Raw genomic sequence first — 27,140 nt, forward strand, 5'->3', positions numbered from 1 at the left:
CACAGTGATTCTAAACTCCCAGCTGTAAAGTCGGAATCACACAGGAAGTGTTTAGAATGCTGAATGAGGCCTGGACTCCACCCTAGACCACTGAAGCCAGAATTGTTGCAGGTATGGCCTGAGGATACTCTGAGTCTGAGGTGTGGCCAGGTTCGAGGACTGTTGTCTTAGGCCTTTGTCCAATATGGTTTATGCTGCTCCCCTGCTAGGTGAGTACCACCGCAGGTGGCTTATCTGTTTTTATATGGAAAATAGAGTATAGGAAGCCGATTGGGTGGAAAACATTTCTTCCAGGGGATGCAGGTCTCATAAGGGGGACTTTGAAGTCTGGAGTTAACAGTTTTCTAATAAAAGATTTCAGACCATATCCATGAACTTAAATACATAATTAAAGAGTGGAAACTATTAGGATTTGTGCTGGTAAAGCAAGCTATACTTGCATAATTTAAATCTTTGGAGGGCATGTTTCGACAGATCATTAGGTGAAGGTTAAACTGAGAAAGTAAATAGTGGACTCCTTCCTTAGCTAGCATACCTCTTTTTGCGGTCTTTTATTTTCAGCAGATAGTAATTTTGCAGCTTTTTACTTCTTCAGCCAAACCTTCTAAGTAACTTTGCTTTCTATTGACAACAAAGCAGCTCATTAAGGGGGGAGTTCTGTACTTAATCTTAAAACTGGAAGGAGAGGAGTCTGTTTACCAGCTGATGTAAGTACTTCTCATTTAGGCAGTCCTCGATTTTCTAGGATATTTGAAGAGTCTGTTTGTTGACAGTGGCCAGCAAATCAGAGGAAAATCATTTCTGTAGTTAGGCTTCTTTTTTCATGGATGTCCTTTAAAACGAAGCTCTGCTGTAGCGATGTGCTTTCCTTCCTGGCAGGTGGCCTTCAGTAGCTGGCCTTTTGTTGGTCTGGTTCCAGCATATTTTATTAAGTGAAAAATCCTGTAGAACAGATGGCACTTACAAACTTCTGCCCATGTAGCATTCTGTTTAATGGAAACACTGTAGATTTGCTTCATTGTTTTTGGCAGTAATTGTCTTTGTGTGGAGTTTGAGTACATGGTCCGAGAAGCTCGGCAGTAATAAAGGTTGAGCCAGGCAAGAATAATCTGAAGTGATTGAGTAATGATGGGACAGAGGCTTACAGAGTGGAGCACAGTTACATTGAAAACAGATGCAGAATAAAAAGATGATGCACAATTTTTTTTTTCTTTTTTTGAGATGGAGCCTTGCTCTGTCGCTGAGGCTGTAGTGCAGTGGCACGATCTCGGCTCACTGCAAGCTCCACCTCCCGGGTTCATTCTCCTGCCTCAACCTCAGTAGCTGGGACTACAGGGTTCTGCCACCACACTCAGCTAATTTTTTGTATTTTTTAATAGAAATGGGGTTTCACCATGTTAGCCAGGATTGTCTCGATCTCCTGATCTCGTGATACGCCCGCCTCGGCTTCCCAAAGTGCTGGGATTACAGGCTGATGATGGCCAATTTTTGTTTTTGTTTTTTGTTTTTTTTGAGAAGGAATCTCGCTCTTTTGCCCAGGCTGGAGTGCAATGGCGCAGTCTTGGCTCACTGCAACCTCTGCCTCCTGTGTTCAAGCGATTCACCTGCCTCAGCTTCCCAAGTAGCTGGAATTACAGACACATGCCACCTTGCCTGGCTAATTTATTGTATTTTTAGTAGAGATGGAGTTTCACCGTGTTACCCAGGATGGTCTTGATCTCCTGACCTTGTGATCCTCCCACCTCGGCCTCCCAAAGTGCTGGGATTACAGGTGTGAGCCACCACGCCTGGTGATGATGCACAGTTTTTAAGGTGGTGGTGTGTAGCACAGGGAAATCTTTGGACCAAGGAATGTGAAACTAAAAATCCCAGCGTGTGGATGCCTACAAATTGAGTCTACTGAGGAATTCTTCTGTAAATGAGAGATTAACAAATAGAGTGTACTGAGGAATTCTTCTGTAAATGAAAGATTACAGCTGTGGCCCTTGGTCTTCAAGAGCTTTGATTATGGTACTGCTTCATCTTCCTTACATAGATTGTGCATAACAATTTTTAAAAAGTCAACCTTATTGAAGTGTAATTTAATACAATAAATGTACCCATTTTAAGTTTGCAGTTTGAGGTTTTTTGTATTTTTTTTTAGGCAAGGTTGGAGTGCAGTGGTGTGATAATAGCTCACTGCAGCCTTGACCTCCCAGGTTCAAGCCATCCTCCTGCGTCAGCCCTCCCAAGTAACTTGGGACTACAGACAGGCATGTGCCACAAAGTCTGGCTTTTTTTTTTTTTTTAAGAGGTGGAGTCTCGCTCTGTTGCCAGGCTGGAGTGTAGTGGCGCGATCATGGCTCACTGCAACCTCTGCCTCCCAGGTTCAAGCAGTTCTGCTGCCTCAGCCTCCCGAGTAGCTGGAACTACAGGCACACACTGCCACGCCTGGCTAATTTTTTGTGTTTTAGTAGAGACGGGGTTTCACCGTGTTGCCCAGGCTGGTCTCGAACTCTTCTCAAGTGATCCTCTCACCTTGACCTCCCAAAATGCTGGAATTACAGGCGGGAGCCATCACGCCCAGCCCAGTTTGAGTTTTGGTAGACATATACAACGAAGTAGTAACTACCACGACAATCAAGACACAGAACATTTCCATTGCCCAGAAAGTTTCTTCATGCCCCTTTACCATGAATCCCCACCTTGTCCAGGCAACTAGTGGTCTGCTTCTGTCACTGTAGGCTAAGAAAGTTTGCCTTTTCTAGAATTATATTGATGCAAAATTACACAAACTGTACTCTTTTGTTTGGTTTCTTTCACCTGACCCAACTTTTTAAATTTAGCCATGTTGAGTGTTGATTCCAGCCTTTTCAGTACTGTGTAGTATTCCTTTATGGATGTCCCACAGTTTGCTTGTCTCTTCACTTCTTGATAGACATTTTTGTTGTTCCCACTGTTTGAATCTGCTGTTCACATTCATGTAGAAGTGTCTGTGTGGACATAGGTTTTGATTTCTTGGGGGTAAAATGTGGTAAGCGTATATTCTATTTTATAAGAAACTGCAAGGCTTTTGCAAAGCAGCCATGCCATTTTCTATCTGCACTAGCAGTGTGTGAGAACGCAACTTCTCTGTCCTCACCAATATTTGATATTGTCAGTCTTCTTTTTTTAAGACAGAGTCTCACTCCGTTGCCCAGGCTGGAGTGCAGTGGTGTGATCTTGGCTCACTGAAACCTTTGCCTCCCAGGTTTAAGCAGTTCTGCCTCAGCCTCCCGAGTAACTGGGATTACAGGCGGACTCTATCATGCCCAGCTAATTTTTGTATTTTTAGTAGAGATGGAGTTTCACCATGTTGGCCAGCCTTGAATTCCCTACCTCAAGTGGTTCATCTGCCTTGGCCTCCCAAAATACTGGGATTACAGGTGTGAGCCACTGTGCCCGGCTCAGTCATCTTAACTTTATAGTACATCAATTTAAAAGATAATTTTTTGTCTGTAGGAACATGAGTTCCTGTCATTGACAGCAAAGTGAAACTGAGTACGAATACGTGGTTCTTATTGAATTGTACCCAGAAAGACAGTTTGAGCAGAAGAGAGGGGCCAAGAAATACAGGATGCATGCCTGCTTCACACTGGACGCAGGTGGTCTTATTTGAGGGTCAAAGACGGGGGATGGGGAATAAAAGTCAATTTTAAAAGGATTGACCTGCCCCAATACCTTCTGATCACATCCAAGGGTTTTTGTGGCCCTTTTTTCCCCCTTATAAACTTAAGATTATGAAAAGTGGTTTCTCTTTAGCTTGGGAAGTGGATCACATGGTAGTTGTTAATGATTTTTCTCTAGGTCAAAATAGGTTTTCCTTTAAAGTGTTCTGTAAAGCTTAATTCACTTATCTTGAATACATGTTATATTTTAAAATATAAGTTTAAGTGTTATACTGTAAAAGTGTTATTTCTTGATTATATTTATTTGAAGATTATATTTGAGAATGAAAGATGTACTCCTCGCTGGAACATCTCTGGTGATAATAAAAACATGAGAATTAAAACCATTCAGAGTGGTCAAGTTAAGACTGTCAGCCCACTGACATCTGGGAAGTCGCAATGATTGCTATGTAGTATGGAGAAGTTATTCCTTGTCCTTAGAGCTTTTTATTTGTGTGGGTTTTTTCATCTTCCTCTTCCTGAATTCATTTGTTCAATAAAGCTGTTTTGAGCACCTCCTCTATGCCAAGTGTACTGCATTAACTTCTGGCTAGACAAAGATGGAGCTAACTCGATTCTTGTACTTAAAAGAAATCAGCTTTATGGAGGTATAGCATATGTGCAGTGAATTTCACCCATTTAAAGTGTATATTTCCATGAGTTTTAACAGGCATATACATTTGTGTAATCACCTCCATAATCAAGATACCAGTTCTGTCATTCCCCAGAATGACATTGAGCCCCCTTGCAGCCTCTTCTTTTGTTCATCCTTGGCCCCAGCAAAGATAAAACTGCTGTTACAGTTTCTTTTTTGTTGGTTTCTTCTTCCATTTCTTTTTTTCTTAAGGTCAGCACCAAGGTGATTGTAATGAATATGAAAGTAGGTAGAATCTTGAACTTGTGCTAGGGCTATCCCAGATAAAGTTGACTGAATTTACTCCCTAATTTATCTGCTCTGTTTCATACAATAGCAATTTTACACAGCAGGTTATTCAATAATGAGGGCTATCTATATTACCTTGGTGTTTAGTACTAGTTAAGAGCAAAGCGAGTTAAAATTTAACGGCCTTTTTGTGATACAGTTCTATTATAGACCCAGGACTGGAAAGTTGGTAAAAGTGGGTTTCTGTTAAGTGAATCATGTTTTCTAATTTGGCGATTCCATCTGAATTCAATCTAAAATTTCTGAATGAAATTTTAGCTCGGAATCTCCATGAAAACACTTAATATATAGCCAACCTGTTGAAAACCATACTTTGAAAGGTAAAATGATTACTTTTTGATAGCACTTTAATAGTAGAAATAGAATATACAGACAGGCAGAGAAGTAGACACTCAGTTGCAGTACTTTGACGTTTGAATTTCAAGGAAAGAGGTTGCCTGTGAGGGTGACTTTCTGATGGTTTGTCTGCTCTGTTCCCTTCTCAGGACCTCTCTGCCCCGAGAAAGTAAAGCAGAATTTTGCTGTAGCCCTGTTAGTGGGGGAACAAAACTTCTCTTCCTCCCTCTTCCTTTGTCGGCTTCTGCCGTTTGTGACACTTAGTGCAGCTTGCAGTTGGCTTGCACTGTAATAAAACTGTAAATGTCACCTGCCCAGACCCCTGTGTGTGTTGTATTCAAAGTTTTACTCTCATAGTCTTGCATAGTTCCCGTGTGGATAGTTGATGCTCAGTGCATGTTGTTAAATCAGTGAAATTCCTGCTGTGCATTCACTATTTGATGACAGTGTCATCTCCAGATGTCCTCAGAACCACCCACACCACCTTCTGAAGTTGAAAGTACACAGTGATTGTTCAGTAGATATCAGCTAGCACCCATTACTTACTGGGCTTTGATTCGTAAAGCCTAGTAAAGAAATGAAAATTTTTCTTTTGATACAAGTACTGACCTTTCTTTAAAACTTTATTTTATTGAGATAAAATTCACATGCTGTGGAATTTCTGTATTTCAGTATGCATATCAGTGGTTTTTAGTATATTCACAGAGTTGTGCAGCTCACACCGTAGTCAATTTTAGCACGTTTCATCATCCCTAAAAGAAAGCTCATGTTCATTAGCAACCCCGCCTCCCGCTCCCCCATTCTCTTCTCCTCCCAGCCCTTGGCAACCATGATCTTTCTGTGTCTGGTAATTTGCCTATTCTGGGCATTTCATATGAATGGAAGAAACAATCTATGGCTCTTTGTGTCTGGCTTTAACTTAATATAATGTTTTCAAAGTCATCCTGTTGTAGCATGCATTATTAGTCTGATGACTTTTTCTTTTTTTTAAGATGGAGTTTTGCTCTTTACCCAGGCTGAAGTGCAAATGGCACGATTTCCACTCACTGCAACCTCTGCCTCCTGGGTTCAAGCAATTCTCCTGCCTCAGCCTCCCGAGTAGCTGAGATTAGAGGCGCCTGCCACCACGCCCAGCTAATTTTTTTTGTATTTTTAGTAGAGACAGGGTTTCACCATGTTGGCCAGTCTGTTCTCTAACTCCTGACCTCAGGTGATCCAGCTGCCTCAGCCCGCAAAGTGCTGGGATTACAGGTGTGAGCCACCGTGCTGATGACATTTTCAAACCTGTGTTTCTTAATCCTTTTTAGATCCAAGAGATCCTTTTGGAGATGGGAAGAGTTTTAGAGGTTGTCTGGTCCAACATGCCTTCATTTTATAGTTGAGATTAAGGCTAATCACTCAAAACAGTCCATTGCTCTTTTCATGTTTCCCCAAAATCAGCTTATTTGGATGAGGAGAAGAGAGAGAAGACTTTATACTTCTCAGCTTCTTGTGTATTTTACTGTGACCTGGTTATACCGTTTGCCCCTGTGAGGCTTAGCTGTGCATCTGTGAATGGGAGATTGTTCTTGGAGATTGGTCATAGTTGTCCACCTGCCTCGGAAACTGCAAAGTACAAATGCAGCAGCAAAGTATTTATGTTCTTACCTCAGGGCTGATCTCCTATTTCCATCAGTCCTTTTGAAGGCAGAGAATGTTAATGTGGAGTAACCTACATACATATTTATTCAAATTTCCAGAGATGAGACTTTCAGAATACTGTGCTGCAGCGCCCCCTAGTGCCATGCTGTGCTGATAGTCCCCAGTGTTTCTCGAAGCCGAAAGTGGTGTTTCCCGCAGTTCCCACAGGACAGCTGTAGCCCGAAGGTTGTGCAAGTGAACATTAGATGTCTTTCCTCCTTCTCACCTTCCTTGGGCTGAGATGGAGGAATGTATCTTTATTTCTGAGGGCAAGGTCTTTGTTTTTCCTTTAGCGGGAACACTGGATTTTCCCACTTTGTCTAAACCTTTGCCCAGGGTTTCTAAACTCAGGCCCTCTGAGGGCCGTGGTGGCCTCCACACCCCTCCAGAAGGTAAACTGAGCCAACTCAGCCGACAGGCTGTGCTCCAGGAAGTAAGGTATCTTTTGTTCCCATCCCTACTGTGCTGTGGGCTTGCACCCCTTTTCTTGAAGTGTTTCTTGTATATTTTTTTCCCACATCCTCTTGAGAAAGGATCAGAAAGTAAAGATGTGAACAGCGAGGGTTTTGAAAGCCTGGGATGGAGGCCGGGTGGGATATGAGGGGAAATGGTGGAGGGGAATAGCTGCTAGAGCTCACAGTCTTACTTCCCCTAAAAAGGGGAAGAAATGCCTAAAGCCCTTGTAGTTTGCTCCCCCAAATCGCAGGCATTTCTGTACCGTCCCGCCCCTGGGCATTTCCTATGCAACCTCAGGACGCGGTGGTTACTGCTTTCTGGTTCCTCCTTTTGACCCCAGTGTTGTGACTCTGGCGGGGTTGCTGAAACCTTAGGTGACTTTGCAGTCTTTCCTTAATGTATTTGGTGTAGCTGTGGGAAGGGCAGAGTTAGTTGCTGCAGTGTCACATTTTCTGTAGTGTGGCATGGCTGACAGGGCCTCCAGTTACCTGCTTTTATTTTAGTTTTATGACAGCTACCAATATGTCGTAGGCTCTGCACTTTCTTTGAAATTACAAGAAAGAATAACTTATTCCTGCTTTTTAGTCTCCCATGTGAACTGAATTGTTCTGTATTTTATATGTCTCTCTTATGGGCAAAACTAATTCATGTCATCAGTGGCATTTCCTTCTCCACTAGATTGTAAACCCTGTGAAGTCAGACACTGAGTTATTTTCATCTTTATTTTACCCAAACACCTACAATTTTTCCTGCTCATGTAACAGCCTTTGAAATAAGTTAATCTTCCGGAGGAGAGAAAACACTAAACAGTCAAACATAAGGAGAGTGTAAAGCTTTTCCTCATAACCTCACAATTTTCAGTGTTAGCTTTAAAAAAAAAAAAACAACTCTTTATTTGGAAAGTTTCAAACTTGAAAAGTTGTGGAAAGAAAACTAGTACAAAGAACCCCCAGATAGTCCTTTACCCAGATCCACCTGTTGTTAAGATTAAACCCGTTTGCTTAATCATTTGTGTGTGCTCGAGTTCTCTGTCTCTGCACATACACACTCATACTGCTACACAAGCTTACAGACACACAGACGTGGGCTAACACATGCAAATATACAGACATACAATCTTTTTCTGAACCCTTTGAGATTTGAGGGAAGATTACATACACCCTAGCCCCTTGCTCCTAAATTCTTGAATATGTATTTCCTAAGAATAGGCATATTCTCTTAAATAACCACAGTAAAACGTTACCACTTTCACAAATTTACATTGATGCAATACTTTTTTCTAACCTACTGTCCGTATTCTAATTTTGGGAGTTGACCATGTTAACGTCCTTTCTAGAATTTTCCCTTCTAGCACAGGAGATACAGTCTAGGGTCCGGAAATGCATTTAGTTGTCGTGTCTCTAGCTTTTTGTAGTCTGGAAGTTTCCCACAACCTTTCAGGGTATTGACTTCTTTCATCAGCATTTCTTCTCCCCTCTTTTGGTAACATTCCTCATTTTACCAAACACCTAAAATAACTTTTGATTGGAAATTAGGAAGGCTTTTGGAGAAGGAGATGGTGAAACCAGAACATTTTAGTAGCAACTGGCTGTCCTGAATTTCTGTGATAAACTTTTTGGTGTCACAAACATGCCTTGCTTCAACATTTAGTCAGATGTCATTTTAGTTAAATAATTGTCACTCACTGGTATTTGCTATAAATATACTGAATAAATTGCATAAATAATTGAAATATATTGAGTAAATATTTGGCCTTTTTTCCTTTTTTTTTTCTCGCCGTCGCCCAGGCTGGCGTGATCTTGGCTTACTGCAACCTGTGGCTCTCGGGTTCAAGCGATTCCCCTGCCTCAGCCTCCTGAGTAGCTGGGACTACAAGCATGTGCCACCACGGCTGGCTAATTTTTTGTATTTTTAGTAGAGCGGGGGTTTCACCGTGTTGGTCAGGATGGTCTCGATCTCCTGATCTTGTGATCTGCCCACCTCGGCCTCCCAAAGTGCTGGGATTTACAGGCGTGAGCCACTGCGCCCGGCCTCCTTTTGTAGTTTTATCAAAATTATAATTTATGTCCACTCACTGGTATTTGCTATTGAATAAATATTTGGCCATTTTTCCTTTTGTAATTTTATCAGCATATCAAAAAATTAGCTTTTTTCCTCCCAATAAAGTTGTCATATTCTATTTTATAAGCAACACCTTTTTTCTTTTTTTTGAGACAGAGTCTTCCTCTGTCATTCAGGCTAGAGTGTAGTGGCACGATCTTGGCTCATTGCAACCTCCGTCTTCCAGGTTCACGTAATTCTTCTGCATCAGCCTCCCAAGTAGCTGGGATTACAGGCACCCGCCACCATGCCCGGCTAATTTTTGTATTTTTAGTAGAGGGAGGGTTTCACCATTTTGGCTAGGCTGGTCTTGAACTCCTCAAGTCAAGTGATCTGCTCGCCTCGGCTTCCGGAAGTGATGAGATTACAAGCGTGAGCCCCCGTGTCTGGCCAAGCAACACTTTGTCTTCTGGAATAGTGTTGACAATAAATGCTGCTTCCATTGTACGGCTTTGACTGATGCATAAGATTTTGTTAAATAAGAAAATGTCTTAACCTTCACATATATATGGATTATTTTATCATTCATAATCCGTGTTTGAATGGTTACCATGCCAGCTTACTTTGCTTAGAAAGAAATATTTATCATTTTTCAAAATGTGCATTGCAATTCTAAGAAATTCCGTTTTATTCTTAGGATTCCCCTAGCTTGTAATATCAATGACTTGTCTTTTACTGACATTTGATAGTTCACTCCCCAAATAGGGGATTCCTTTATGTGTAGTTATTGGGTTGTATCAGAATTCCTGCTTGAGTATAAGTTATATATGTATTGGCACATAGGAAAAAGATACATGTCGTTTATCTGCTATGAGCATATGGGGAATACTCATTGTACAGGAGATGGAAATTCTAACCAAGGTTCCCCGGGATGCTGAAGGCCTTGCAGAGATGCTCTTAAACCCGTGGCATGGACTTCTTAGCAAGTTCCTTTGTTCTTTCAGTTACCAAATCGAAAGGACAGGTTTTCAATATTGGTGTAGTGTAACTGCTCACTTTTAAGAGCTCATGCATTTAAGGATTAAAATATGATTCACGTGTATTTTGATGGAGTCGTTTATTGAGCTGTGTGAGCCAGTGTTAAGGAAATCAAGCTGGCGTTCAGAACAGCTGTGGCTAGCCATTTGTCAGGTGTTAAATGATAGTTTAGGGTTGCATCATTGGTAGTCAGCAGTTACTTGTGGTGTAGTTTTTGGGTGACACATTTTCATCAAGTCCTAACCTGTTGTCAGTGAGATCTTGAAACTAACATGCTTATGAAATTATGTCTGTGCAAAATGGGTGTGTTTGAAGAGTTGTAAGGTGCTGTTGTTTGTGTTTACTTTTTATGATTAATGTTTTGAATAAAGTATACAGTTCAAAAAAAAAAACCTCCAAAAGACATGCTAGGAAATCCCCTCCGCTCCTGTCTGCGTCCACTCAGCGCTCCTGCCCCGGAGGTGAAGGGTCACATTTCTTCTTGTTGATCTTTCCGGTGTCTCTGTATGCAAACACGAATATCTGTATTATTAACAAACACAAATATGTTATTAATAGCAATACAAATAAATATTCCATTTTCCTACCTTTTTTACACTGAGAGTGTTTTCTTCTTTTAATAGTATTTTGAAAATCTCTCGGTGTCTATACCTAAAGTTCTTCCTCATTTTCCCCCAGTTAATTTTGTAATTAGGTTGAAGGTACATATCTGTGGAGAAATTATTGACATAAAGTTATAATAAAAACACACTTAAAATCTATAACAAATTTTCTCAGATACTTTAAAAATAAAGACTTAAGTAAAGCTAATATATTTGAAAATAATAGGAGAAAAAAAATTCACTGAACCATTTCTGAGCATTCCAGCTCATGTCTTGAGGGCGTTTGCCGCTGACTCATGCTGAAGCCGCTTGGTGTCTGCATTTGAAACAGGAAGTGTGTGTTAGTGGCTTAGAATCCTGTTTTCTCCTCCTCTCCTCCTTTGCTGCCAAGATTTTTATCAATTCATTTGGATTTTTAGTTTTCTTACTGGATTGACCAGATCTAAAGACTTTAGACTGTATATGAACTCAAATAAGAAAATGTCCTTAGAAGTATGATTTGAATAAACATGAAATGTTTATTATTTTCCATTGTCTAGGAAGAAAACCTTCCTAAAGAAAATACCTAATAATCCTGCAGAACATTCTGATTTCTTATCCTTAGGTATCTTCCCCACATTCTGAAGTAAAAAACCTTTCTTACTAGTCATAAGATAAAATGGATAACTTTTAAGATAGCATTTCTACTTTTTTTTTTTTTTGAGGCAGAGTTTCTGTCGCCAGGCTGGAGTGCAGTGGCTCGATCTCGGCTCACTGCAACCTACACCTCCTGGGTTCAAGTGATTCTCCTGCCTCAGCCTCCTGAGTAGCTGGGATTACAGGCTCACGCCACCATGCCTGGCTAATTTTTTGTATTTTTGGTGGAGACAGGGTTTCACCATGTTAGCCAGGACAGTCTTGAACGCCTGACCTCACCATCCACCTGCCTCGGCCTCCCAAAGTTCTGGGATTACAGGCGTGAGCCACCGCGCCTGGCCTCTACTTTTTTTGTTTTTTAACTGCTCCTTGCAGAGCAGGACTACCCCCCATAGGCAATGTGCACTGAGTAGCCTCGTTTCTACTATTGATATTAAACAAAACAGCATGATTCTAGTTTATTTATTCTTAATATCTGCATTAAACTTCACAGCTGCCATATGTTTCTTGGATTTTACTTCTATTTCTCGAATTCATTTTCTGGAATTCTTAAGCAGTTTTCTTCCCTCCCCACAAGAAAAAGGTGTATGTTAAAGAAAATGTTCTTTCTCTTTAGCACTTGAAAAGTAATTTATAGAATTCTATGAAAAAATACTTGGGCATTCTAGGAGCAAAATCCTTTTTTCTCGGAACTTTCAAAATGTTGCCCCTTTGCCTTATATAGATAGCCTTGTTAATTTTGCTATTAAGACATTCTGTCGAGTTTTTTAATTTAGTGATTTAAAATTAGTAATCTAATTTCCGTGAATACTTTCATGATCTCTGATAGCTCCTTTTTTTTTTGTGATAGTCTGTGCTAATTTTTTCTGCTTCCTTTTAGCCTATAGAATTTTCCCTTCCATTGCTTTGAGGGTTTCTTAGTGAGATTCATACCGTCTTTTCCCAGTGTTGGTGACGAGAAGAAGGTGTAACCTTTCAGTGACAGTATTTCAGAAGATCATTTCTGAATCATTTTGAGGCTCTGTTTATTTTCACTACTACCGTCAGTAATTTCTTTGTAGACTTTTGCAAGTATGTGTAAATATTATATGAAAATTTTTTTGTTCTTAATGTATATTTATGGTTTTGGTAGATGTTGTCAGAGAGCTCTCCAGAAATGTTTCCCCTGTGCATTCTTACGAGTAGGGTATTGCATTTAGTGGCCATTTATTCACATTTACAATAATAATGAGTGTTACTCATTTATGTAATATTTAGTTACTGGTTATTTTTGAATCACTTGGCTTGTAAATTTCCCTGCAAGTTACTAGACTGTTTAGTTCCATTAGAACAGAGGAACCACACTCTGCTTACCATTTTTATACCCAATACTGATAATACGTGGGCATTTAGTAGGTTCTAAATAATTACTGATTAAATGAATGAATCAGGGCTTCTCGATTGTGGAAATCTAGTCATGCTAAATCTTCTCAGTGACTTCTTTTTTTTTTTTTTTTTGAGATGCGAGTCTGGCTCTGTCGCCCAGGCTGGAGTGCGGTGGCACGATCTCAGCTCACTGCAACCTCCGCCTTCCGAGTTCAAGTGATTCTCCTTTCTCAGCCTCTGGAGCAGCAGGGACTACAGGTGCATGCCACCATGCCCGGCTAATTTTTGTATTTTTAGTAAAGATGGGAGTTTCACCATGTTGACCAGGCTGGTCTCGAATTCCTGACCCTAAGTGATTCGCCCATGTCAGCCTCCCGGAGTGCTGGGATTACAGGCGTGAGCTCCTGCGCCAGGCCTCAGTGATTTGTTTCTTGGAGCTCCATGGAGAATATGAACTGGTAGGCACTTGCCAGACTCACATCCATGCAGTTTAACCATTTCGTTTTCCAGGAAGTCACATTCCGAATTCTGTGACATCAGGGCTTGCAACAAGGGCTTTGTCTGTCTGATAATACATGTATCTGTGTGTCCTGTGGAAATGCATTTTTAAACTAAAAAGTTATATAGATATTTTTAAAGATCATTAATCAGGATCATTAACATTTTCCTTTTTTGGATTTCCTTGTCTTCCCATTTGAACCACGTTTTCTGCTTTTCTTTAGTATGTTTGGCAGAGAAAACGGAAATGGAGGTAGTGGCATGAGTCAGCAGAAAGGTAAATGAAACAACTGGCAGTATTTGTGAACCAATAAAACTCTCCTGCAAGCAGGACTCGACAAGTTTGGCATACAAAATTGACTTGTTTCAAAATAAGCTTTATCAGTTTCATAGTGTTCTTGGACAATTTGTAGGAAAGGTTCAGAAGTATTTCTTTCATATAAACAACCTAGAACTCTTGAGTTGCAGATCCTCTGTTTAATTGAGAAAGGATCTTGGGGGTTATGGCCCAAATATTGCATAGGATTGTTAAAATATGTAGCATTTTTTCAGAAAGTATATAATTTGTATATTTTATGTGATCAGTGACTCTCTTGTTTTTTTCAGTATATTTTTGGAGATTTTAGCCCTGATGAATTCAATCAGTTCTTTGTGACTCCTCGATCTTCAGTTGAGGTAAGACAAAACTGTGTTTCAGTGAGTACATGGGTAGATACAATTAATAGTTATGTTTCTATTTTAATACTTTAAATAATTCCAATGTGGAGAAAAATATAGAGACTAATATGAGAAATGCCTCAACCTACCAGCTAGATTTGGCTGACATTTGATTTGGCATTTTGCTGTATTTACTTTATTAGAGTTTGAAAAGCAAATAAAGCATGACAGATGCAATTGAAGCCTCCTTTGGACCTCTCTCCCATCGCTCCCCGGAAGTAACTACTCTGCTGAAGTTGGGAAATATTGGTCCTGACTGGTTTTCACCTTTTATCATATATGTGTATATCACCATAATCAGTTGTAGTGTTTTATGTGCTTTAAAATGTTACATAAATGGTATACTGTGTTCATCATTTTGTCGTTTATTTTAAGCTAACGTTGTATTCTTTATGCTGGAAATGTGTTCTTGTTCTTTGATTTGCGTTGCTCAGTACCACTTATTGAACACACCGCAATTTGCTTACGTATTTTCCTGTCGAGGGCCGTTTAGGTCTCTAGTTCAGCCGTTAAAGATATTGCAGTCAATGTATTTTACCATGTCTCCTTGTGCCCCTCTGTGGGCTCCTCCGGGACATAGACCTGGGAATGGAATTACTGGGTTTGTGGACTGAGCCTCTTTAGTTTTACTAGAGACTGCTCGTTTGCTATCTAGGATTTTAACAGTCTGCATTCCTATCATCAGTGCATGGGAGTTTTCTTGTTCGTATTAAAAAAAAAAATCTTGCTAACTCTTGGTGTTGGTATATTTAAAATTTTTGTGAATCTGATGTGTAGTAAATGGATTCTCATTGTTTTAATCTACATCTCCCAGATTACAGACAGCTGGGCACTATTTCATTATCTTCACATGTCTACTGGCAATACGGATGTCCTCTTCTGTGAATTACTTGATTTTATATCCCTTGTCCATATTTTTAAATCAAGTAGCTTGTCTTTTTCTTACTGATTTTAGGATTAATCTTTGGTTTTACAAGCATCTGTTCCTAGCATGAGGGCTTTAAGCTTCACATGTTAGGCACCTTTTTGGGGTTGGTTTTTTTTGTTTTGGTTTGGTTTGGTTTTTTTGCTGGATAAGAGGAGTACACTTTTAACTTTAATGTCAACTGAATTGATTTTTTTCCCTTATAGTTTGTGGATTTTTAGTTTTAAAAATATCTTTAGGAAATTCTTCCCATCCTTGAGATAATGAAGACATTTGTCTGTTTTCTTCGAAAAGTTTTCAGGTTTTGTTTTCACGCTTCAGTGAGTATCGAGCACTGAACTCTGCATACATGTGAGGTGGCATCGAACTCCCTGTCCCTGTGGCCCTGGCAGGTGCCTCCGCACCATTCATTGGGAACTCAGCGCTTAGCTGTCCCGTCAGCCCTGTTGGGCAGCGCATCTCCCCTGGTTCCCAGTGTGCTGTTCTGTGGGCCTGTTGCTTATCTCTATATAAACACCACACATTTTATTTTATTTTTTTATTTCTATTTTTTTTCTTTCTTTCGAGACAGGGTCTCACTCTGCCCAGGCTGGAGTGCAGAGTGCAGTGGTGCAATCACAATTCACTGCAGCCTTGACCCCCGCCCTGCCTCAGGGGGGTCCTCACACTTCGGTCCCTGAGTAGCTGGGACTACAGGTGTGTTGGTGGCACAGGTCATTTGTGTGTGTGTGTGTGTGTGTGTGTGTGGTTTTTTTTTTTAGTAAGGGGGTTTCGCATTTTTTCCCACATCACACTGATGTAACCATACATTTTAGTTGCTACTGGTTTTCTCAAGTGTGTGCGCATGTGGATGGGTGTGTGTCTCTTTGCAAGTGAGTAGACAAAACTTGAGTTTTCATGGGATAGGAGAGTGAAAAGTGCACCGTATTTCAGGTCTGAAGGCCTGGGGTCGCTTCACCTCTGCCACTTCCACAGGCTCGGAGGGCTTGGGCACGTTCTTTCCTTTCAGGCCTCCCATTTTTTTCTCTCTCTTTTGTTTTTTAAATTGAAAAAATGCAGAATGCTTATTCACGTCACGGAAATGTTGAGAAATCAGCTAATGTATGGTCCGATAGCTAGTGAGTAACAGATGTTAGTAGAAATGGATGAAAAGGGCACAGATGGTAAGTTATGCCAAACCTTTTATTCGCAGTAGACATGACTGTGTCTCATGAAAATGAGTTTGAGCTTCAGAACTCGTAGTGTGTCTGGGCTTATCTGGACTTTTCTGTTTTTCTTATTTTTGAGCATACAGTGAAATTTGGAGGGGTATGGAAAGAGTTTATCAAAATCACAGCAACCTGAGAAAGGGAAATGCAGACTAACATAATTGGATTGAGTTACTTTTCCCAGTCTTCAGGAGTCTGAATTATAATAGCACATAATTACACAGGAACTCACTTTCCTGAGGCGGCATGTGGTTGGGCCTGTGGGTGTGTGAGTGGCGAGGGCATGTCAGTTGGACCTGTGGGTGTGTGAGTGGCGAGGGCATGTCACTTGAACCTGTGGGTTTGTGAGTGGCAAGGGTGTGTCACTTGGATCTGTGGGTGTGTGAGTGGTGAGGGCGTGTCACTTGTGCCTGTGGGTGTGTGAGTGGCCAGGGCATGTCACTTCCACAGCACAGTTTGGCCTTTTATCTCTCAGGTAACATAATTGCTGCTCAGACATGCAGTGTTACTACCATGTGGCCATGGCATAAGTTACAATCTAGCCGAATTCTTCATATGCTTTTTCTCGGCTATTAGGAGCTTGATCAAACATTGTTTTCTCTACGTGGGGCCATGAATTGAAAAACCAAATTAAGAAATGTGGGGTGTTAAAATGAAAGTGCGTTCTGCCTTCCTGCAGAAGCGCCACTCCTGCCCACAGAGGGCTGCTTTGTCTTTTAGTTTGCTTCTTGGCAGCTTGCCACCGACAAGATAAGGTAGCTAGTAATTCAGTGGGATCAGGAGAAGCAAATTCAGGTGAAAGGTAGCTGGTATCTTTTCTAGAGCTGGGCTCCAGTGATTTAAAAATGGTTTTCTCCAGTGGAAAAAATGCAGTCAACTTATTTAATAAGCATATTTAAATCTCAGTCATAATCCTGTTAGTTATGTTCAGAAAGAGGACATGGTCACCGTTCTTTACGGTTTCCAGAATCTCAGTTTTGGAAGTAGCACACACCCCAACCATGGCTGAGTAAATAAGCTCCCGATGACGTAGTGTTGGCAGTGGGCAGTGTGTGTGGTGTGGGCGTGTGTAGAGAGTAGAGACAGTTCTTAATTTGGTGTCTTAATGGGATTTTAAAGGAGGGCTTTGTGGTTCAGGAGAGTCTTTGGGACGGAAAGCAGAACACACAGGTAGCCCCAGAGGGAGGCTTCAGAACATGACCTTCCTAGCCACAGGCCCAAGCATCCTTTTCACAAGGCTGCAGCGCTGTTTTCAGACTGCGTGTTCACATGACTATTCATAGATTTCAGACTGTGTTAACATAACTCTTCATAGATGACAGTTTTTCCCCTTGCTCGTTTTGCATTTGTGTAGGGAATTTTATGTCTTTGATTTTTGAACTTTGTATTCTTACAAATAGTTACATAGTTAACGAATGAACTTCGAACCATCCTTGCACTTTTCTTCTGTTGTGTATTTAGATATCCAGTTACCACAGACTAAGGGCATCTGATGTGTGAGGGAGGTTTGTTGAAAGAAAGGTGCTGTGTGCCTGTAGAGTAAAACACACACATTTCTACAGTGCCACAACCCACCTGGCATTCCTGCAGGTGCACTTTTTTATCAGCTTAGCAAATCAAAGTAAGTGTGTTGAGCACGCTTACAGAAGGTGGCAGTGTCATCCGGAGTTTGATGGTGGTCATCTCACCGGATCCCTGCAGTGCCTTTTACTAGCAGTGTCGCCCGACTTCCTCATCTGTCAGAGGGCCACAATAACAGGACCTCCTCCCCAGAGTTGTTGAGGAGGAGCAGGGTGTGTGCCACCTGGTGTCACTGGTACAGCCTCTCCGCCCTCAGTCAGCGCCACCTGGCATCACTGGCCCCACCTCTCCACTTGCTTGTCCTCGGCATCGTCTGTGTATTTTTCCCGATTGCTGGGGTTTTCTTCTGCGTGTTGTGGGAGTGGCTGGGAGTTGAGTGAGTGTGCACATCCCGTGGTTGAATGTTGAGGAAGGGGCAGCCGGAAGATGGTGAGCAGGGTTCCCACAGCTGTCTGCCTTGCACTGGCGTTTGAAGTGGATGGGTGAAGAGGTCCCTTCTCCAAATTGTGCGTCTTCCCGGCCTGCTGCACTTTCGGATCTGGAGGTTTTCTTCAGCATTCTGTCTTCCCTGAGCAGAACAGAATACCGTAAGTGTGAAGAGAACATTGATACAATAGTGATAGAACTGTTTTGACTCCAGCAAAGATGGTTTCTTGATGTTACCATGATTTTGTGTAGAGAGAGTGATTCAGAACACTTTTCATGCCTCAAAATAATACAGCTTTCTGTCACCAGGGGGCATCCTAATGTCATTAACAGAAAAAGAGAGGGCATTCTGTGTGTCATTTCCAAACTGTCTTTTGTGACCACAGAGGGTTTTGAACGCGATTGGAGGCTTCCTGAGACACACATGGCAGCTGTGTCCACTGCCCATATAGACCCACCTTTCTCCTCCAGGTGCCTGCCGGCATCAATGCTGGTGTGTGGAATGATTTTTGCATTGCGGGTGCCAAGACTAGTGTAGCCCTCAGCGCACAGAATGCTTTCTCCTCGGTGTCAATGTGATGAGTACTATGTTGCCCCCTGGTGGTGGAGATAAGTGCAGCTGCCAACTCCTGAAGGCTTCTTTTGAATTGCCCTGTGTTTTCCTGTTTGTCATAATTCTCTGGGAAGAGAACTTACTGGGTTACTTGCAGAGAGAAGCTTTTATTGCTGTGATTATTGAATTGGTGTGCTGAGATTTCATGGGAGAAATCGGCTGAAGAAACCAATCAAGCAGCAGCTCTCATACAGTATTGGGCATGAGACTTACCCAGGAGCCTCTGAACTCTGCGGCCCTACGGCCATTCCTGCACTGGCCATTGTACTGCAGTGAACAGACTTTGGGAAGTGCTGCACCAGAATATCTTTTTGTCCTTTCGTTCTGCCCTCAGGTAGCAGTTTGTCTCTGCTTACCTTACCCCTTTTCTTCCTAAACTTTTTTTTTTTTTTTTTTTTTTTGGAGACAGAGTCTTGCTCTGTTTCCCAGGCTGGAGTGCAGTGGCGTGATCTCGGCTCCCTGCAACCTCCATCCCCCAGGTTCAAATGATTCTCCTGCCTTAACTTCCCAAGTAGCTGGGATTACAGGTGCCTGCCACCACGCCCAACTGATTTTTTGTATTTTTAGTAGAGATGGGGTTTCACCATATTGGCTAGACTGGTCTTGAACTCCTGACCTCAAGTGATTCACCCACCTTAGCCTCCCTAAGTGCTGGGATTACAGGCATGAGCCACCATGCCTGGCCCCTTCCTAAACTTTATTACACCCAGTGTGTCCATTGGAAGCATTTCCAACTCTTCAATAAATGTTATGGAATAGCTAGGAAGAAGAAAAATTTAAGTTGTTTTTGGGATACCTTTTCAGCTTTTTACAAAGAGATCAGACAGTTCCCATTCTGCTTTCTGTCTTCCAAACAAGGAATGTGACTTCTAGCTGTTAATTTCGTTAATTAAGGCACAGTGTTAAAAAGGGAGCCGCAGTCACCAGGCTTTTTGTTTTTAGTGGGCTTTCCACTGCTCTCCGACTGTGGACCTGGTCCCAGCCTCTGCTGACTGTGTTGCAATGTAGTGATCATGAATAAGAGGTGCAGTCAGGAAGACCCATCTTCGCTAGTGTGTGAACAAAAGTGTCTGTGGTCTGAATGGTCAGTCATTAACATCCTGTGGAAAGAAGGATGTATCATAAGCATTTTATTGTAGCTGATTTACATGTCCATTGGAGTTCATTTTTATTCCCTTTGGCTTCATTTTTGGATCTGTTTAATGGTGATAAATATTTGAAAGTATTTCTGTTGCGTTTTTTTCCTTAAATGAAGATGATTTAGATTGCACTGACTCTTCATGTATGTTATTCTGCTAAAAGTAATGGCATGCAAAGTTGTATGGATAAAGAGTTTTAATGAATTGTTGCCTTAATTAAAAGTTATGTGTTGGTTTTAACATTTTGTTGAATTAAAATTTGTTTTCTGATTCCTTGTGCAGCTTCCTCCGTACAGTGGAACAGTTCTGTGTGGCACACAGGCTGTGGATAAACTACCTGATGGTAAGCTAGTTCTCTCCTTATTTCCCTGAAGGGAATTTTGGCCATACGTGCTGGGTGGGCAGGCTACCTGTAAACATTGTTTTCCCATTTGAATAAACATTTCTTTGCAGCTTGAACTTTTTGCTGTAAACTGTAATGTATTTAATTGCTGAATCACTTTGACTAGTGAATTAGTTTTAAAGCGTATCCTGTGCTTCGGAGTGCCAGCCATTTAGTTTAGGAAATGGTTGTTGAGTAATTTTTTTCCTAACAGTTCTGAGTGCAGCAGGTACGTTACTCTTCATCAGCACATGCCCGGGTTGAAGGAGCTTTGGGTCTTGTTGCTAAGCAGCCTGCTGGCTCCAGCGCCAGCTAGCTTCTGAGCCTGTGTTCTTTGTAAACTAAGGGGCAGCTTGCATCTATTGTTCTTGCAGTTTACATTCATGTCCTGGTCTGTTGCTGACTCTTGGGAACTCAGGTCACCTCTTTACCTCCTGGTCTGTTACGTTTTTGGGTCTCCATCACAGACACTGAGCTGGTTATCAGAGATGGTGCTTATGGAGATGCAGTGATTTTGTATTGCTTAAGTACCCAGTGTTTTAATACCAACAAGGTCATTTAATTATTGCAGGCTGCCCTTGCACAGTTGAAACCTGTCTGGATCGTTTTTCAATCTGAATCACTTTAAAGGCCCTTGCTGGCCTCCAGGAAACTGATGCCAAACTTTTTCTTTGAGAGTTAGGGGTTCGGATTCCCTGTTTAGTTAGCTTGGTCAGACTTACGAAAGGGGTTTTAGTTACAGTTTAGGCCTCAGTATAAACCTTGAAGAGACTAACCAAATGTTTTATTTCCGGTAACATCAGGGAGTGATTATATCTAAAATGTTAGATTTATAAGAAATGTGAGAGACTGTAAGGGAAAGAGCAGATCTAACAATAGCTTAGGACAAGTAATAAAATAAATGAAGCTCAAGGGACCCGAAAGCTGGGCTGCTCAGCCTCCTGAGCCACCTTTTAATCGGCTGATGTCAGCCTCTCAGGCATCTGAGTCAGTGGGACTTCCTGTCACTGTGTGCTTTGAACGTAGTGAGCACGCTACTTGTGTTGATCCAGTGCTTACAAATGCGCCATAATTTTCCCATGCACATCACTTCTTTGAGTTCACCCTCCTCCCTGTGCGGTAGGCACCACCAGCTCCCCCAGCCTCTGGAGTTCTGCTTCCCGCTCTCTCCTTCCAGCCTGCCTGCCCTTTTCGGTGACTGCTTCTTGGCCCTTTTTCTCCATTTTTTGCTCTCTTCCCTCTAAGTCCTGCTTTTTTTCTGCCAGAAGCACGACTGGAATCTTGCCACCAGCTTGCACAGTTAGTGACAGGCCCGCTTTTCTCTGCAGCCTTTTCTGGGTCTCTTGTGTTTCCATGACATTAGTTTCTCTTCCAGTGTCTATTCGACTGTACAGAGCCTGTGGGTACTGTCATGGACCTGCCTCCCTTTCCAGACTGCTCAGCTGCTGATGGCAGGGTCCGTTTCTCTCTGTCTGTCACTGTGCCTGTAGTATCTGGAATGTTGTAAGCCCTCAGTACCTTTGTTGGATGAATGGTTTGGGATACTTTTTTCTGCTCCCTTCTACCACCTCTAGCTGCAGCAAGCCCTTTGCAGAGGCACCTCATCGTGGTTTCCCTTTTACACCTCGGCCTTTTCTATTTTTGTGTTTTTAAATTTTTTTATATTTTAATTTTTGTAGGTACATAGTAGGTATGTATATGTATGAGATACATGAGATATTTTCATACAGGCATATGACAAGTATTAATCACATCAAGGTGAATGGGTGTCCTTCACCTTAAGCACTGCCTGTTTTAAATGTTCGTAAAGCCTGAGATACCACTCCTTCACCCCGCCCTTACCAATTCAGTGATCCATCAAGTTCCACTGACCTCTCTAGTTTCTGATGGAAGTTGATCACTGTTTCCTGCATCCAGAAGAATCCTTTTTCTAGAGCTATTCACAGCCTTCTCTCCCCTCCCTCCATGTTTTCATTCTCAGTTGTTTGTATTTGTCTCCCTAATAAATGTGAATTCTCTGAGCAGGGCCCTTGTGTTACTAATCTCTGTATATTTCCCTCCTTCACCCTCTGCCTTGTAGTCCAGACCACTCTACTGCATGTACTGCAGTGAGCAGCCTTGGAGAAACGCTGTGTTAGGATTCATGGTTTTATGACCCTCTGCCTGCATTACCTGAGTGTTGAGTTTCCATCTTCCTAATGTGTTGATTGGGTTGTTGAAGCCAAACATGCAGGCCTTCCTGCACTTCATCTGCCTGGCAGATTGGGCTCCGAACTCTCTGCCATGCGTCCATTGTGAGTGTTCCTCGATAAGAGGAACTGTGCTGGCTAGGAATCCGCCTTCTAGTGAGATGATCAAACATGGTATTGAGTAAATGTTTGATACTAACTGTAACATACTGAAATAGTTCTGTTCACATTACATCACGTTCCAGAATGTTTTATGTTCTGATAAGATTGAGAATTGAGATATGGACAGCACATCTGTGTCTTAGAAATAATCAGTCTTGCGTAAGCAGAATGACACAACACATTCTAGTTTCGAATGTGATTTCACAGCCTTCAAAGGGCAGGCTCCACGTGGAGTGTTCTTCCCCAGGCACACCTGTTTCAATCCAGGGAGTCTTGAGAGCCCCAGAACATCTGGGAGTAGGGGATGCCTGGAACCAAAATGGACAGTCAACCCCTAGGTATGATAATAAATTCAGTTCCCCTGGATAATTCTTTTCAAAGTAAGGAAACAAAATTTAAATAGTAGCCAAAGGAATTAGATGGTCATGACTTTATACGTAAACTTGCTGTTAGGTGTAATCGTCATCAGTGTTCTTTTCCAGGAACTTGCTGTTGTTGGGGCAGGATTGTGCTGCCACCACCCCCACCCCCCACAGTGGGGGGCTGTGATTCCAAAGCATACCAAGATTCAGGAGACCTCAGGAGGCTGTTTCGCTCCAGCCTCCTGCCCGCTCACTTGCACGTAACTGGCCCTTCTCAGGGTCTGTATTTTTTCTTCTACAAAAAGACTTCTAGGGGTCCTTCCAAGGTAAAATATATTCATTTCTCTGCAGTAGAACACCGTTCTTTGGGTATTAGTTTCTTTTCTTGAGATACATGCCTTAAAAAAAAATTGGCCCCTTAATGCTAGCCTGGAAGAAATCTTTAGCTATGCATTAAAGATGAGATAGAAGGCAGGTGTCCTTCCCTTAACTTCAAAATGTGTAACTTTTTATCAAATACAAGGTGACATCGATGCTTGATGTCTGTTGAAAGACAAAATTGATTCTAAAACTTAACCTAATTTCAGAGATGTAAACTGTAAAAATACATCTGTCTTAGCATGAATGAAATACGTGGATTGTGGTTACCTGGGAAGGAAGTATGGAAGGCTTCCCAAGAGATATGGAAAAGTTCACAATTCTAACTTTTTCTTTTGGTATTTTCGGAAGGCTTTACCGCCCATGGAGTTAATCCAGTGTGGCTTTATTTAGAGGACATTCGCGTGTGTTCGTGTCAGGGCCACTTTTCAGACTTAGTGGAAGGTTACTAGTGGAGGAGACCAAGAGATGAAGAATTCGAAAGAGTGCTCTGAAGTGCGCCTTTATATATCCGATTCTCTCCTGTTGTTGTTGTTGAATCTTTTTTTGGCATCTTTTTTTGTTTCTAAATTTATACTTTCTAATTTCTCCTATCCAGAATATATAGGGTTCTTTGCGTAGTTCATGTTTTTGGAATTAATCAAATCACGTTAACTAGAGAAGCTGATTTAACCATGTTTTAAGTCCCTAAGTTAGTTGTCATGATCCTTTAAAATTTAAATTGTCCAAAATACATATTCCTCTATCGTAGGCATAAGGCGGCTGTAAGAAAGTCAGATTCCATTGAGGGATATTTTTAAACTGGCAAAATACTACTTGCTTTTTATTACAAATGTATTTTAATTTCTACCTTCTGAAAGCCTTCCTTAGCTAGGAAGATAAGTACAGGCTTCTGCTTTTCATATCCCCAAATTAAATAATTTTATGCTTTCATTTTCAGCAAATTGTTCCACATAAGTAAAGGACGTAATAGGTTTGTTGATTAGGAAGAGAATTTAAGGTTTTCATTTTCAAAGAGAAAGTGAGTAATTACTGGTACTTAGAGTTTGTAGAACTGTATTCTTAACTAATAGTTTGTTTTCTAAACAGGACAAGAATATCAGAGAATTGAGTTTGGTGTCAATGAAGTCATCGAACCCAGTGACACTTTGCCGAGAACCCCCAGCTACAGTATTTCAAGCACACTGAACCCTCAGGCCCCTGAATTTATTCTCGGTTGTACAACTTCCAAAACAACCCCTGATGGTATCACTAAAGAAGCAAACTATGGCTCCATCGACTGCCAGTACCCAGGCTCTGCCCTCGCTTTGGATGGAAGTTCTAATGTGGAGGCGGAAGTTTTGGAAAATGATGGTGTCTCAGGTGGTCTTGGACAAAGGGAGCGTAAAAAGAAGAAAAAGCGGCCACCTGGATATTACAGCTATTTGAAAGATGGCGGTGATGATAGTATTTCCACAGAAGCCCTGGTCAATGGCCATGCCAGTTCAGCAGTCCCGAACAGTGTCAGTGCAGAGGATGCAGAATTTATGGGTGACATGCCCCCGTCAGTTACGCCCAGGACTTGTAACAGCCCCCAGAACTCCACAGACTCTGTCAGTGACACTGTGCCTGACAGTCCTTTCCCCGGAGCACTCAGCAGTGACACCAGGACTGCAGGGCAGCCAGAGGGGAGCCCCGGGGCTGATTTTGGTCAGTCCTGCTTCCCTGCAGAGGCTGGCAGAGACACCCTGTCAAGGACAGCTGGGGCTCAGCCCTGCGTTGGTACCGATACTACTGAAAACCTTGGAGTTGCTAATGGACAAATACTTGAATCCTCGGGTGAGGGCACAGCTACCAATGGGGTGGAGTTGCACACCACGGAAAGCATAGACTTGGACCCAACCAAACCCGAGAATGCATCACCTCCGGCTGACGGCACAGGCTCTGCATCAGGCACCCTTCCTGTCAGCCAGCCCAAGTCCTGGGCCAGTCTCTTTCACGATTCTAAGCCCTCTTCCTCCTCGCCGATGGCCTATGTGGAAACTAAGTATTCCCCTCCCGCCATATCTCCCCTGGTTTCTGAAAAGCAGGTTGAAGTCAAAGAAGGGCTTGTTCCAGTTTCAGAGGATCCCGTAGCCATAAAGATTGCAGGTATAGTTGAAAAGATACAAATCTAGAGTGAAGATGGGAACAGACCTCATCAACTGGTCTTATAGACTGTGGTGTTAGAGTGTTACCCATAACAATGGTAGATTACCTGTGTGTTAATAGCAGTGTCTGAAGAATGCCTATGTCTTAAATGTTCTCTAGAAGTAAGACAATATAGAAACAAATGGGAGGAGAGGGTTGTCAAAACTTTAAGTTAAGTGAAAGATCCATGCCTGTTAGCAGTTCTTTTCTGTTGACAAGTTACATTTCCATTTCTTGCCTTTTGTTCAAGTAATTCTGCTCCACGGTGTGAATGTATAATGGACTTTTTCTGTGATATACCTTTGGTGTGATAATCCTGATTTGTACTCACTGTGTGCTCCTTCCTTTTTATATTTCTTAAGATACAAGAAAGCATTTTGTGAAATAACATGTTTTTGTTTTTATGCCTATTTTGCATTGAGTAAATGGATTTTATTCAGAATTTTGATAAATCAACGTCAGCTCTTGAAGAGAATAATGTTAAGAGTTCAGCCCAAAGTTAATATTTTATTTTGAAGTGCTAAGGCTCCAAGGTAGAAACAATTACAATAAAAATAGAAAGCTGCATAATTCACAGGTTGTTTTTAAAAAGTTACAGTAGGAAGTCAGAAATGCAGCACGGTATGAAAGAGGTATGTGTGCTCACACAGCCACATGTTGCGTAACGATGGATGTGTGCTCTGAGATGTACATGTTAACATCAGAGAGTACTACACAAATACAGATGGTAGAGCCTTCGGCTAGTGGTGCAGCCTATTGCTCCGTGTCCAGCATGTCACTACTGAGTACTGTAGGCAGTTGTAACACAGTGCTAAGTATTTGTGTGCCTGAACACATTTAGACGTAGAAAAGATACAGTACAGATAGGGTATAAAAGATGAAAAATGCTTCACCTGTACAGAGCACTCATCATGAATGGAGCTTGCAAGACTGGAGTGACTCTGGGTGAGTGAGTCGGTGATGAGTGCTGAGTGAATGTGAAGGCCTAGGACAGTACTGAGCAAAGCCGAGCCTTATAAACACCGTACACTTAGGCTGTACTATGTTGATTTACACATTTTTCCTCAATAAGAAATAAACCTTAGCTTACTGTAACCTTTTTACTGTTTATTTTACTTTTAAATTAAAAATTCTAAACTTTTTGACTGATGAGAACACTTAGCTTGAAACACACACTGTACAGCTATACAAAAATATTTTCTTCCTTTTTATTCTTATTCTATAAGCTTTTTTCTATTAAAATTAGTTTTTAACTTTTTAAACTTAAAAACTAAGACACAAACATCAGCCTGGGCCTGAACAGGGTCAGGAGCATCAAGACGTCACTAGGCAACAGGGCATTTTCAGCTCCATTAGAATCTTGTGCGACCATCATCTGTGCAGACCGTCGTTGACCGAAACATTGTTACGCTGCCCATGGCTGTACCTGCCTAAGAAGCAGAAGCTCGGTCATCAGGTTGGATTCTACTAAGCTTGGTAGCCGGCTCTTCAGATTCTTACCCTAGCAGCCAAGTTAAAATAAGCTGTTTCGTTTAGGCTCTCTGTAATACTTTCTGATGTGACCTTTTGGAACACTTGACAACCTTCATTTTTTTTTTTTTTTTTTTGA

At 41.7% G+C, this 27,140-nt stretch overlaps 1 protein-coding gene across 1 annotated transcript in view; it reads left to right on the forward strand.

Moving 5' to 3' along the window:
- USP10 (ubiquitin specific peptidase 10) overlaps window positions 1-27,140 on the forward strand; it is a 75,695-nt gene that overhangs the window by 15,007 nt on the left and 33,548 nt on the right. The window contains exons 2-4 of the mRNA XM_011971422.1: window positions 13,887-13,955; window positions 20,172-20,232; window positions 24,452-25,492. Of these exons, the coding sequence (XP_011826812.1) occupies window positions 13,887-13,955; window positions 20,172-20,232; window positions 24,452-25,492 (1,171 nt within the window). The remainder of the gene's footprint in view (window positions 1-13,886; window positions 13,956-20,171; window positions 20,233-24,451; window positions 25,493-27,140) is intronic.

This window comes from Mandrillus leucophaeus, unplaced genomic scaffold (assembly GCF_000951045.1).
Source record: "Mandrillus leucophaeus isolate KB7577 unplaced genomic scaffold, Mleu.le_1.0 Scaffold10, whole genome shotgun sequence".
Taxonomy (NCBI): Eukaryota; Metazoa; Chordata; class Mammalia; order Primates; family Cercopithecidae; genus Mandrillus; species Mandrillus leucophaeus.